General features: G+C 49.3%; 1 protein-coding gene across 3 annotated transcripts in view; it reads right to left on the bottom strand.

The window, feature by feature from the left end:
- Window positions 1-477: 477 nt before the first annotated feature.
- Window positions 478-13,107, bottom strand: part of map3k4 (mitogen-activated protein kinase kinase kinase 4) — a 27,278-nt gene continuing 14,648 nt past the window's right edge. For 2 of the 3 annotated variants that reach the window (XM_064318301.1, XM_064318304.1), the window contains exons 6-27: window positions 12,096-12,253; window positions 11,565-11,681; window positions 11,266-11,365; window positions 11,077-11,160; window positions 10,490-10,759; window positions 9,897-10,046; window positions 9,301-9,462; window positions 8,437-8,570; window positions 8,230-8,308; window positions 7,992-8,070; window positions 7,281-7,374; window positions 6,334-6,456; window positions 4,752-4,846; window positions 4,453-4,533; window positions 4,011-4,202; window positions 3,599-3,669; window positions 3,295-3,411; window positions 2,963-3,122; window positions 2,552-2,674; window positions 1,983-2,089; window positions 1,129-1,308; window positions 478-906 (exon numbers count right to left, since the gene is read on the bottom strand). In XM_064318301.1, the coding sequence (XP_064174371.1) occupies window positions 886-906; window positions 1,129-1,308; window positions 1,983-2,089; window positions 2,552-2,674; window positions 2,963-3,122; window positions 3,295-3,411; window positions 3,599-3,669; window positions 4,011-4,202; window positions 4,453-4,533; window positions 4,752-4,846; window positions 6,334-6,456; window positions 7,281-7,374; window positions 7,992-8,070; window positions 8,230-8,308; window positions 8,437-8,570; window positions 9,301-9,462; window positions 9,897-10,046; window positions 10,490-10,759; window positions 11,077-11,160; window positions 11,266-11,365; window positions 11,565-11,681; window positions 12,096-12,253 (2,697 nt within the window). In that variant the 3' untranslated portion in view covers window positions 478-885. The remainder of the gene's footprint in view (window positions 907-1,128; window positions 1,309-1,982; window positions 2,090-2,551; window positions 2,675-2,962; window positions 3,123-3,294; window positions 3,412-3,598; window positions 3,670-4,010; window positions 4,203-4,452; window positions 4,534-4,751; window positions 4,847-6,333; window positions 6,457-7,280; window positions 7,375-7,991; window positions 8,071-8,229; window positions 8,309-8,436; window positions 8,571-9,300; window positions 9,463-9,896; window positions 10,047-10,489; window positions 10,760-11,076; window positions 11,161-11,265; window positions 11,366-11,564; window positions 11,682-12,095; window positions 12,254-13,107) is intronic. The other variant, XM_064318302.1, reaches the window with a different exon arrangement.

Genomic DNA, 13,107 nt, shown 5'->3' with positions numbered 1-13,107 from the left:
TTCTCTTTTTTCTTTTTAAAACACACAGAGTGCTGAGGTGATCAGAAGATCGTTGGCACACGCGTGCACAGGTTTACTCGAGCAGGAAGTGTACACACTGTTCTTACGCTAGGTTCAAATCCAGCACAACTTTATCAGCGCCTACACCGCAGGTGGAGGGGGGGGGGGTTTCTGCTGAAGCACGGCACCCGCCCCGTGAACCGAAATCCTGTTTTCTCCCTCGTCTCTGCCAGCGCTCTTTCCCCTCACAATCCTCATTTACACGTTTCTGCGCGTTAACTTTTTCCACCGCGCGCACGCTGTGTACTTGATGCTGCTGACACCACGCGTTCTGAAATGAATCTCCCGGAGAGACGAGACTGCAGCCGGTTTCCAGTCTGCTAGAGAAAGCACCAACCTTCACTTCTGTTTCACATTCCACCCATCAATCCCTCTGCTCACAAAAAATGCGGACCTTCAGGATTCAACAGCGTCAAAAAAAGTTAAAACTATTTATTCTTGTCTTTTTTTATTATTAGTCATCATTAAGAACAACAGATCCAGAAATGGCTTACTTCAGCTTTACAGTATTTATACAAGGATTACCCCATTCCCATTCTTACAGTATGTACAATGCAATGCCCCCGGAACTGTACAATGTAAGAGTCTCTTTGCTTAACTTTCTCCACCGTTGCATGCTGGGAAGGGTGACTGCTAGAGTTCGTCAGGAGTCATGATGACTCAACACCCTCTTAAAAACACCCCCTCTCTTCGGCCCAATTATTGAGAACGCAGTTCCTTGTAAATATTGTATTTCATATTTAATTTCATATTACAGTAGTGCTTGGGGTTGTTTTTTTTCTCTTTTTTTTTTTTAAAGGCGAGAAAGTCCAGGACACTCATTCTTCATTCTTCATCTGTGCAAACCTGTAATTAACATGAGATAATGACATAAGGCATTACAGAGCCATTCCACATTATGACTACATACATCTGAGCCAACAGGAAGGTGTTTAAGACAGCCAGCAGTTTTAATTTTTTCCTGTGTGTGTGTGTGTGTCTGTGCGCATGCGTTTGTATGTGCGTCCTTGACGGAGGGGTGGTGAAGGAGTGCGTTTGCACACATCTGCGGGCGCATGTGTGTCTGACCTTGACGAAGGTGTGGTCCAGCAGAGTGCTGGCGGTCCAGCGCTGTTTGGGGTCGCTCTCCAGGCAGTGACCCAGGAAGTCCTTCCCTTCGGTGCTCAGTTTCTCTGGGATGGGCGGCTTGTGGCCCATGCCCACCTTGTACATGATCTGGAAGTTATGTTCGTACTCGTGCCATGGCCTCTGTGCACGTGCACACACACACACACACAAATAAAGGCAGCTGTCAGTCACCTACACGCAATGTTCTTCTGACAATCAAAAACCAGCATCAAAGAACCTCAGTCGGTTCTAATTGTTCATCATTCATTTCCACAGGACAATGCTCGGTGCCCTTAGTCTGAAGTTCCAATCTGATGTACACGTTGAAAGCTGTAGAACATGGTAATGTCTATCGCAGAAGCACCCACTGTGCCTAATGCGAACGGGTTCTCCTCGTATGGGTGTTGGTAAGGCAGGGCAGATCCAGGTATGAGAGACTGGCCAGCAGACAGATTTTTAACCCGTTTCTCCAGAAACCTGTTTCTGCGGGAGAGCCAGCTCGACATGTGGGGGCAAGCATGCGAATTCCGCACACGCACTGGGGCTCGACCTGAGCCCTGCACCCAACAGACTTTAACTCTCGCACACCGCCCTAACCAGCAGTGCCAGGGACCGGAGAGAGGGGGCAGAACGTGTGAACTATCCGTTTATTTTGACTATGTTCAGGGCTGAAATAAAACTGTGGACTGTGCAAATGAAGATACCAACTACCTGTGCCACAGAAGAGAAGACCGAGGAAGAAATAGGTGGAAGAAGAACAAGACCATTAACCGTTGAGAGAAAGGAGTTGAGACAGGACTGTTCAAACACCTCACCTTCCCCGTTACCATCTCGATGAGGACACACCCCAGGCTCCAGATATCTGCCGCTCGCCCGTGACCTTCGCCCTTTGCTCTGGTGATGACCTCAGGAGCCATGTACGCTGGAGTAGAGACAGAGAGAGATTTTGAATTCCTAACTGAGATGGAAAAACACTTGAAAAATGTGTCACCTTAGACAGTCGCCCTTCTCTATAGTGTCTTATTTTACAGAGGATGCCTCTGTATAACACTGAAAACCCCATCACTTTGAGAAACTCCAGCTGTGCTCATACATGTACACACAGCTCAGTGGTGCCATCTGCTGAAGAAAATGCGAACTGCCTTGTGTAGGAGTGAGTGCCATCACAACAGTCTAAAGGCCCGTTCTACGCACGCCACAGACCAAAAATACACCTCCAGCCCCTAAGTCATGTTTTTATTTAATCTTGATCATATTTTCTGACCCAGTCACATTGCTGGGTTTTCACCACAGTCATTCAGTGAGGGACTTTTTTGTAAAACCAGCTGAGAGTTTGTCTGGCACACAACCCCCCCCCCTTCCTCCTCCTCCACAAGATGCTCACCTGCTGTTCCCAGGGTACTGTTCACCTCGCCTGGCATGGTCTGAGCGTTGTTCTTCAGCTTGACTGAACAGCCAAAGTCACCCAGCTTGATCAGGCCCGATGATGTCAGGAAGATGTTGGCTCCTGGGGGCGGAGTTGGTGGAGACACCATTGATAAGATTGAGGATTCAAGTATCAGAGGAAGCCCAATCTCCAATCCTCCATAAGTCATGTCAATGCGGTATTGTGTTTCAACACAATGATGTGTTTGTTACTGTTTAACAATCAGGGCCAATAGCTTCCTCTCTCTGACTGGCCAATTCCCCTTTCTTTGGTTGTTCTTATGTTACAAACACAGGTGTGAAATTCCTCATCTAAACCACTGACACCACATCTCATGACACAGTACACCTGCACCAGACCGGCACTCACCCTTGATGTCGCGGTGCACGATGCCGTGTTCGTGCAGCACGTTGATCGCCGTGGTGATCTGCTTGCTGTAGAGACGGATCACGTGCTCCTGCAGGCCGAGTCGGGACACCTCCTCCAGAGTCCCTTCATCACAGTACTCCATGAAAATGTACATCTCCTCCTGTGAACGCACCCAGAGAGTGAGACACACACACACTGCACACAGGACATGTACACATCCCATAAACTGAGCTGAACACACCTGAGTACATCATCCCCTAGGAGGGGGGAAAGAGAGAGAGTGAGAGAGAGAGGGGACATAAGAAAGGCTGGCTAAGTTTGATTGCTCTCACCCGATGGAGCTCCACTCCGAAGTAGCGCACCAGGTTGGGGTGTTTGATTCCTTCGAAGATTTTCAGCTCGTCCGCCGTCTCCTTGATGGTTTTGTGGTCATTAGGTTGGAACCTGATCTGTACTCGTGAGAAACAGGGAAAGAGCCCATGACTGGAACAGCACAGGGGAACATTGTTAATGCAGTGAAGTGTGCTACTGAAATTTCCTTGAGGGTGGTCTGCTGGTGAGCTCACACTGTGACTCCTGTGCAAGCTAACATACAATGACTTCTGACCTATGACCTTGCTGCTTGACCCCACCCACCTCCTTCATGGCCATGAGCTCTCCAGTGTCCACGTTGATGCAGGTGTATACCTTCCCATACTGACCCTCACCTGCACAGATCAATCGAGAGGAACGATTAGAGGCAAAGAACTGCATGAAAACTAAAAATGAACATCCCTGGACACCACTGGTGAGTGGGTTCATTGGCCACTGTCCTCAGTGTGTGAAAGTTAACGTCAGAGAATAGTCCTGCAATGGGGCTTCAGGACTACCGCAGTGGAGTTGTAGGGAGTTGCCATTCCTCACACAGTTTCCAATGGGAAAGGATACTAGAACACTGTAACCGTGGAGATGAGGAGGGTGTACCTACAACACCACAACCAAAGATATGGGGGCGGGGGCAAGGAGAATGGAAAGTTAGGGATAAATACCACAGGTGCCGGCATCGTACCAATTTTGTTGCCTCTCTGCCACTTGAAGGTGACCTTCCTCAGGCCCACATGCATGACGTTGTCGTAGGACTTGGGCGTGTGGCACACCTGGCCGATTATGTTGCGCTGCTTCATGATGGCGTAGCGCTTCTCCTCGAAGGAGCGGATGGAGCGGCGGACAGCCTCCATCGGGCTCTGCCTGGCGGCTGTGTCTGTGGAGAACGGGAAGGAGGAAAAAATGCATGACTGTGGGGGGGGGGATATTCATTGGAAATGCTGCCACCTGGTGCCCCAATGAAAGAACTGAAGTTTCCATTCTGTGAAAATGCTGCCGCCTGGTGCCCAATTACAGAACTCTCCAGATACCAAAGCAAAGGTCTGTCAGTTGAGATGCTGGAGAACGCCTGTCCATGCGGGCCTGTCCCGCGTACGAGACGTTTAATGTGGACCTCTGATTCTCACCCTTGGACTGGCTGATGAAGGTGCGAAGCTCCCAGCTCCGTCTGGCCGAGGTGCTAGGGTCTCCTTTTGGGTATGACGGCTCTGGAGAGACAGATAAGGAGTCAGCCAGACAAACTTTAAGACTGAATATAAAGGCTCCCAATTTTCTCAGGCTACAAACACAGACATGATGGACAGACACACAGACAGACAGGGATCCAGGAATGAGTAACGGCGAGAGGCCAACAGAGACGGACAGACAGAGAAGGAAAGAGAGAGAGAGAGCTGAACAAGAGAGAGAGTTGAACGAGTTCCCCAACCTTCTCTGTCCTCTGTGGGGCTGGAGTGGCGGCTCAGGGATTTGAACTCCGCTGCCACTGAAGACAGCCGGTCGTTCTCGTGGAGATTAGATCCTCTGCGCGGGCCAGAAACAGTCGGACACAGTCACCAACGGTAACCCCCTCCCCGCCTCCTTCCCAAGCCAGCCGCCTCACACCTCCTCCCCCACAATGACACTACAATGGGCTACCTTAAAAACTGATTACCAGCCAAAACTCGGATATCAAAAATATTCGTTTTGACATGCCTCAAATTTAAATTTTTTAAAATGTAAAAGCGATTACATAAAATCCATTTACCGATATACATTTTTAAGCAACCAATATATGACATCTGTAAAATCCCTCACTCCACTGTGATTAAGCACTGGTTTAATTGGCACAAGGATTCATTTAATGTCAAAATCTTGGTAGTAATGGTTCTAGAGCAACGGATTAAGAAAAATTACTCAAGCATTTTCCAATGCCTGTGATTATGTCGCTATTCATATTATTCATTGTGTCATACAAACTGCCACTGGATAATTCCTATAAATTTTTTAATAGATTTCCCTAGCAATTAAAGTCGTAAACATCGAATGAAAACCATGGTAACACATTTTTATATTAATTGGCTTGGATTAATTATATGTTAGGCAGTTTCAGGAGAGTATCACCCTCTCCACACACATCTGTCAGCCAGTGACTCAGAAACACACGTGTGTGATAAGCACTGGAAAGCAAGCTTTCATCCCAGGCAGCCAACAGAGACGTCTACACAGGGTGGAGAGGTCTAAATTACTCAGGAAAGCCACAAGGTTAAGCAGGCTACAGTGTTAAAGAATCAGTCATGCAATCAGTCCCGCTAACAATGGTAGCATTTGCTTGCACATTTTCGCTTCTCCATGCACAGCAAGAGTCTGAAACGGCATCGACCTGAACTTATGTCTCATAAGATATCGGGTTAGGCTCAGGCTTTCAAATTTCAAAAACTTCAGTCAGTCAGTCATTCAGTCTCACCACCCAACACTCCACCAAACATATACAGTAGGCCTTTTTCCTAGCTGTGGAACGGCGTCTAGGGAAGCAGACTCGTGATCCAGTAGGGCTCAAATCCTGGGCGGTGCACGACGGCCTTTAAATCAAGCTGCCGCAGCAAGTAACGATATTCGAAGTGCACAGAATGAGCGCTACGCAAAGCAGCCTGGGTGGCGGCGTCTGTAAAAGCACAGTCACAAACCCGAGGCGTGGCGGTGCGATGCGTACTTGTGACAATGCAACACGTTTTAGGACAAATCTTTTTCTGGCCGTCGGCACTTCCGCTTGACAGCCGAACACTTGAAGCAGTTCTGCGCATATCACAGCAGGGTGCAAAGGGGTGAACAGGAACCAGGTCTTTATACTTAAGCGGATCAATCAACTGAAGGGGTGATTGATCAGTTAGTTCACTGGATGCCAGTGAAAAGACAGTTTGGGGGACCCTGGCTGGTAGGCAGTGGAACAAAAGATGGGTTGTTTGGGTGGGCAGGACAGGAGGGCATGCCATACGGGCACCGGGGGTCTTACAGGGGGGGTACAAGGCTACCTGAGGTCATTGGGGGTGCTGCAGGGTGGTTTGGAGTGGCCTGGTTCCCCAAGGCCCACAGGGGCTGGGCGGGGGCCCGGGGGGCACAGCGGGGTCCGAAGGTCGCAGGGGAGACTCCGAGAGCTGCGGCGAAAAAACACACTGAGGAGGAGCTCTGCCTCCAGCACAGGAGGGAGGGAGGGGGGGAGGGATACACGCACACGCGCGCGCAGGCACACATGTACACACGCACACGCGCGCGCACAGGCACACATGTACACACGCACACACAGGCACACACACAGAAGCATACACGACGCAGCATGAGCACACACAGCACAAGAAGATAAGCACAGACGCAGCAATGCACAGCACCAAGCAACCAGGCACATGCACAGCAAGCAGTGCCAACACAGACACAAGCAACACAAGGACAGACACAGAGACAGACACACAAACACAGACAGGCACACACACACACACACACACGGACAAACACACACACACACACACAGCCGCACGCAAACACATGCACACATCTATATCTCCTCACTGATTGATCTTAGGAGGGGCCCGTTTCACCTCTCTCTTCATACTTTCACTTTTGAAACCAATCAGAAGGTGCAGCGTTCAACCAATGACAAGTCGACCTGGTTTAGCAACCAAGAGCAACATCTTGCTGTAAGCAGGAGAAATGCTACCATAATGTACCACACCATCACACATACAACATACATGTTCACATGTGTACACGTAACACTGAACTCAAACCGCATTTGATGGCTGTTGACCAATTACATTGCATTCACTCTAGTGATTAAATGCCCACTGATTGCAAAAGAAAAGTTAGAACATGCAGGGGAAAAAAGTGCCTGCAGACGCACCAGCACACAAGCGTGAACCCAAACACGTTAGCGGTACCAGCGGTTCCGCTCGGCGCTGCTGTAGTCATGTGACCGGAGGCGTACCTGAAGCTCTCTGCGTTTGGGATGAACAGGTTGGGATTCGGGGGGTCGCTGTGGCAGCGGGGTACCTTCACGGGCCGGGGGCTGTTCCTCGACCCTGAAAAGACATGAAATTGCTACTCGACAGCCCATCCCGAAACCTTAAAGCATCTACGCCTGATCGCTCACACACAGCACTGCACAGGACCCTGTGTGTGTGTGTGTGTGTGTGTGTGTGTGTGTGTGCGCGTGTGTCGCTCTCTGGCTCTAGTCCAGAAGCAGGCAGAGATACACACTCACCTGCGCTGCTCTTTATTGTAAATAATAAATAAACAAAAAGCAAACACACGTTGCACATCACAATGTTGAGACTGATTAAACCAGGCCCTCTAATCCCCCATAGTATCATCTTTCTTCACCAGTGAAAAAATGTGAACAAAAAAGTGTGCCATTAAGTGGGTTTTTTTCCCCCCCTTTTAATACTGCGATCACAATAATGATTATGAATCAAAACATAGTGAGTCATGTGCTTGGATTATGCTTCCACATCCACATGTAGGTATTAGAGGTCGTACATCTATTGTTCAGTGTGTTTTGTTCAGAACACGTCTTCAGTATAATGTGAAGGCGAACTGATGTCTGTTGATTGGCCAGCTCAGTTTCAGTGATTGTGACCAACTTGTGACCCTGGGGCAGTTGATGGCGAACTGAGAGTGGAGCAAGGGAAGGCCTTACCGAAGTAGAGGCCACTGACAGGACTGTGAGGCTTCCCGATCACATGACCGATACACTCGTTCATTAGGGCCTGCAGACTCTGAAAGACAACAGTGACACCAAACTTTAAAAAACGTGGATTGGCTGGCAGTCGGGTCAGTGAACAACACATCTGGAAACACTTTAATTCTTAATCCTCTTTCTTACACACAAACACACACACGTACAATTAAAACACAAATTAACACGTTTTTTTTACCAGGAAGTCGTCCTCAGGCAGTGCTGAAATAAAACCAGGTTCAATCGCCTGCAGAAAGTCAAAGCCTTGAGTAGCCCATCTGTGTATGTACACAAACACACAACAAAAAAAAGAAAACGCAAATCAAAGTGAGAAAACCAACACACACACACACAAACTATTTCCACAGTCATTTCACATGGTTGCCAATGGAGACGCTTGTCTCACCTGGGTCGTGTGCCCCTCCCACTCTCGCATTTTGTCAGGACGTAGTTCATCCACTTTCGGGCGAAGGCGATGTACCGATCGCCTATCCTCTGGCGAAACTCCCCAGACATCAAGCGCACCACCTCCTTGTGGTACTGAAATGCAGAAAGCGGAAAGCATTCCCATAATGCCGCAATCCCATAATGCCACACAAAAAAAAACCCACTTTCCTGGGGGACGTTCCCTCCGCACCAGGACTTTCCATAAAACTTGGCATAAAAACGAATACAAATATGAACCACCTGCCAGGCACGTGCTGGAATGGCTAGAACCACTACAAATAATGGAACAAACTAACCCTCATTTTCCACTTACCCCAGCTCGTACACAAACACCAGAGATGAAAATCTGTTAATCTGATGCGTATTTCAATATTCCATACCTATAAGCAGGCCACAGTGGAGTTAGCCCCCTTGTTTAAAACTGTTCTGCGTAAATAATGATTCACTTTGTAAATAATGATTCACTATGAAGTACTCAACATTCACTTGCACGTTCTAACAGGAATATTAATTATGTTATTTCACACTGGGGTCTTTTTGGAGGCTTTTCTTTAATTAATACTGTTTGTAAAATAATAAAGAGGCCTCATTTCTGTTTTACAGTTTACAAGGTTTTGAAAACCAGTGTGATTAAGATTAATTAAATAATAAACCCGGGTAGCATTTAAAATTGTCACAACCTGGCTACAGCGTTGTGGAAACATCTACGCACTGCAATGCAACTGCAGTTACACCGTGAGAGCCACATGTGTGAAGTCTGAACACATGAGCACGTGGCTTTTGTATTTTTGACCCACTGAACTCTGACCCTTTGAACCCTGACCTCGAAGGCAAAGTTGTAGCCCTGGATCATGGCTTCTCTGTAGTACTGCTGCAGAGTGGCGGACTCCGACTCCTCCACCTCGGCTTCGAATTCAGACGTGAACATGTACTCCACCCGGTCGATGGCCGTGTTGATTTTAATGCACAGCTGAAGGGCCTCGTTCTGAGAGGAAAGAGAAAAGAAAACGCTTTCTATGATCAGCGCACGCATTCACCGCAACTCTGCCACACAGGAACTCATCGCAGCCTTATCGAGAGAAGAGGAAACGCGGGTGGCTGATCGGGGGTTTTTGGCTTCGACTGGAGAGGAAGTGGCTTCCGCCTCTCAGCGTTTTCTCACTGCAGGCGGCTGTTTTCAGGCAACGCAACAGCAGCAGCTAGCCGATGGCCTGCCCCAGTTTTGTGGAGGTGTGGGACACAGCACAGAGGCGTAGAACGGGGAGCTAGAGGTGTGGGACTGGGTGCAGAGGCACAGGATGGGGTGAAGAGGCACAGGATGTGGTGCAGAGGAGTGGGACGGGGTGAAGAGGCACAGGATGGGGTACAGAGATGCAGGACGGGGTGCGGGGGCACGGGACGGGGGAGCAGAGGCCCCACCTTAAGCTGCTCCAGGGCTCCAGCGATGAGGGGCTGGCTGGACGTCTGCTCTCGCCGCAGGGTGAGGATGTCCTCCATGGACTGCTGGAAGGCCTTGCGCTGGGTCAGCAGGTGAGCCGACTGCATCACCACCAGCAGCAGGTTATCCACCTGCCAACCAGAGGGGGGCACAGCGTCGAGAGGGAAAAGGGCAGAAAGAGGTGGATTGTGATGGAGGGGGAGAGAAGAGGAAGCATTACAAAGAGGAAGTGAATTGGAAGGAGGGGAATGGATTGAGAGGAAAAGGGAAATGGGGCCACGTACAGGGTGTGATTGGGCGTTAGCAGAGAAACAAAGGGAGAGACAGAAATTGAGAGGGAGGAAAAGAAAAGGGGAAGGTGGGGCAGTGGGAGGTAAAGGAGAAGTTGTGAGAATGCAAATTCAGGAAGATGTGCGAACATCAAAAGGCTGCTTCTGACAACTTCAGTTACACCAACCACATGCGACTATTCTTAGCGTCGTGTTTACCCGCAAAGTCACTATGTGCAAAACAGGGTCATTCTCAGTGGAGAGAGGAAAAAACAACAAACCGATATGCAATGCTAACAGTGCACCTTCATGGCCCTCAGAGTGTCCACAGTCTCCGTCTGAGGCACCAGCTTCAGCAGGGCTCCCTCCCACCGCGCCCAGTCGGCCTCCGTAGGCGAGTCCCCGGCTCCCTGCTTGCTCATGAGCAGGTAGGCCTCGTCGTCCACCATTTCGTCGTGCTCCTTGGAGCAGTCCTTCCCAGCCGCCGCGTTGAGGAGCTGGAGGATGACGGGGCGCTGGGAGACCAGGCCGCTCGGGACGAACACCTGGAGCTCCTCCAGTCCCGGGATCTGGACCTGTAGAGGCGGGAGGGGGGGGGTTACACCTGGAGCTTGAACAAGGCTAGCTATGAAGCGGAGCCAAAGCTGGCTGACCAAGTACAGCCTGACTGTTCGTCCACTCTGATGTACCCAAAGATATACGTAGACGTGTGGGTCCACAGTGCAAGGTTCTTCCCCCCAAAATATTTTTCCCAGCCGTGGCCAGGATAGATGTGCGAGAGAAAAACAGATAGAGCGATAGAGGGAAGAGGCTGTTGGTTCCATGTGAAAGGTCAGAGGAGAGGTGGAGAGGACTACGTGGCAGCCAAAGACAGAGCGTAGCCTCTTCCTACCTTGACGCAGTTCTTTGCTTTGAGGGCACTGAGGAGGCCGGGGATTCCGGCAGCGATGCTGAAGTCGGCCGCGATCTCCAGGTCCTGCGGAGGAGAACGCAGGCACGGGGGTGAATGACAAACCCTCCCACAGGAACCCTGAGGTGGACTGGGGGGTAGGCGGAGGGGGGGGGCGGAAGTCCAGCTCACCTTGCGGAGCATCTTGGCGAAGCCGAGCGCTTTGGACGCCCGTTCGCGGGCCTCGTGGAAAAGCTCTTTCAGAGAACGGCTCGTCTCGATGACCGATCGCCTGCGGAGACAACCCATCGTTATGGTTACCACAGTGTCTAGATGCAGACATATAGGCCATACAAGTAGTTGCAACAAAGGCAAAAGCGTATGTGCCTGTGAACGACGCCTGGCTAAAGATTACATGATTGTTTAGTGTTAATAAATGAATGCTAGTTACGGTCCATGCCACAGTAATAATTCCCAGTTTCCTGACCCACCTAATCTCATCAGAGGCAGTGCTGTCATCTGCACTTTCCCAGAATTCATCACCACTCTTCTGCAGGCCTGCATCCAGGAAGTCTCCAGTGGACTTGAGCAACATGCCAGCTATGTCACTGTGGGATGAGGGAGTGAAGGGGGAGGGTCACACAAACAGTGAACATAATCTGCTAGATAATAAGATTCTCTCCAATACCTTAAAGATATTGAACACTCCTAATGCACAGCAGTGTTAGCCTAGCCTAGCAGTCTCCACTCAACGTGCTAGCCTATAACACCTAGCCTAGTAACTAAGCAACATCTAGCCGAGTAACTAATTAAACTAGCCTAGCTAGACTAAGCATATAGCTGAGGAACACACGGGGATCATATAGATAAAAGAAACATAGAAAAATAAAGAATATTAAGGGTATAATACAGAAGTCGAAAAAAGGACTAAGAAAACAACAACAAAACCAGAGAGAGAAACAGAAAGAAAGAGAAAGACGTTACGAGGTAGAGAAAGGAGAGCAGAAAGCGGGAGGGCTAACCAGAAGAGGCATCCAGACTGGGCCTCGCCGCCCCTAATGTAGGGGGTGATGACCTTGGTGAAGTTCCACTCTTCCTCCAGCAGGTTCTTAAGGCTGTGGGAGGCCTGGGGCAGCTGCTGCAGCATCTGGATCCAGCTGCGCATGTAATCGAAATACACCTGGGGGAAGGGGGCAGGGAAGGGGAGGGACGTCAAACAATGGTGGCACAGGTGTACAATTGCTTCGATATAGGGGGGCAACCCTTGTGGGAGTCAGAGGAAGGAACTCCCCCACACAGGTAAATGGACTTAAAGTACATGCTCAAAATTCAACCGCACGATATTTTAAAAATCCCTTCAGATACACCAAATGGCACGTAGGTTAAAGTGAAGTCAATGGTGCAAAATGTGTGTAGTTGAATGGCTATGTGTGTACAAAGCACAGGTCTTATTGACGAATCTCCTCAAACCATTCCATTTTTCTCCTCATACATCTAAAGATCAATGGAAAACCCCAAGTCATCAAATACGGACACAATCACAACAAAACGGTAACATTACCGATCCTGCTTTTCCAATCTCTGTAAGCCTATCACACCGGGCTAACCTTTAGCTGACCACACCATCAAAGATGCCAGTTATGGTTTACATAATGCTAATCCAGTAGAACGTTTAGCAACTGCCACCATCTTTTTATCAAACCCTGCTGACTCCCTGTCAGCACAGTAAACAGTCTGTTTTCCTTTGGAGGTCTTATAAGGGGCACGCTTCTGTAAAACCACCCTACAATATGGAGAGAGGGATAGATGCACAGACAGACCTAAATGCAATATCCTCTTAATGAGGCCTACGGTAGCAGACCATTAAGACTGGCGCAGAAGGCTGTGTTCTCAATGCTATCTTGGCAGCAGTTTTTGTGTCATTACTCTGTACTGGAATTATGTCTCCAGCCCCTGTGCAAACATTACTGCCCTCCCAAGTCTTCCCCCCCTTTATTCCACAGTCCAGACTAACTGCCGTCTCCTGTGGCCTTC

Source organism: Anguilla rostrata, chromosome 18 (genome assembly GCF_018555375.3).
Source record: "Anguilla rostrata isolate EN2019 chromosome 18, ASM1855537v3, whole genome shotgun sequence".
NCBI classification, from domain to species: Eukaryota; Metazoa; Chordata; class Actinopteri; order Anguilliformes; family Anguillidae; genus Anguilla; species Anguilla rostrata.
The sequence above is the reverse complement of the archived record's forward strand: the minus strand, read 5'-3'. Positions and strand labels throughout refer to the sequence as shown.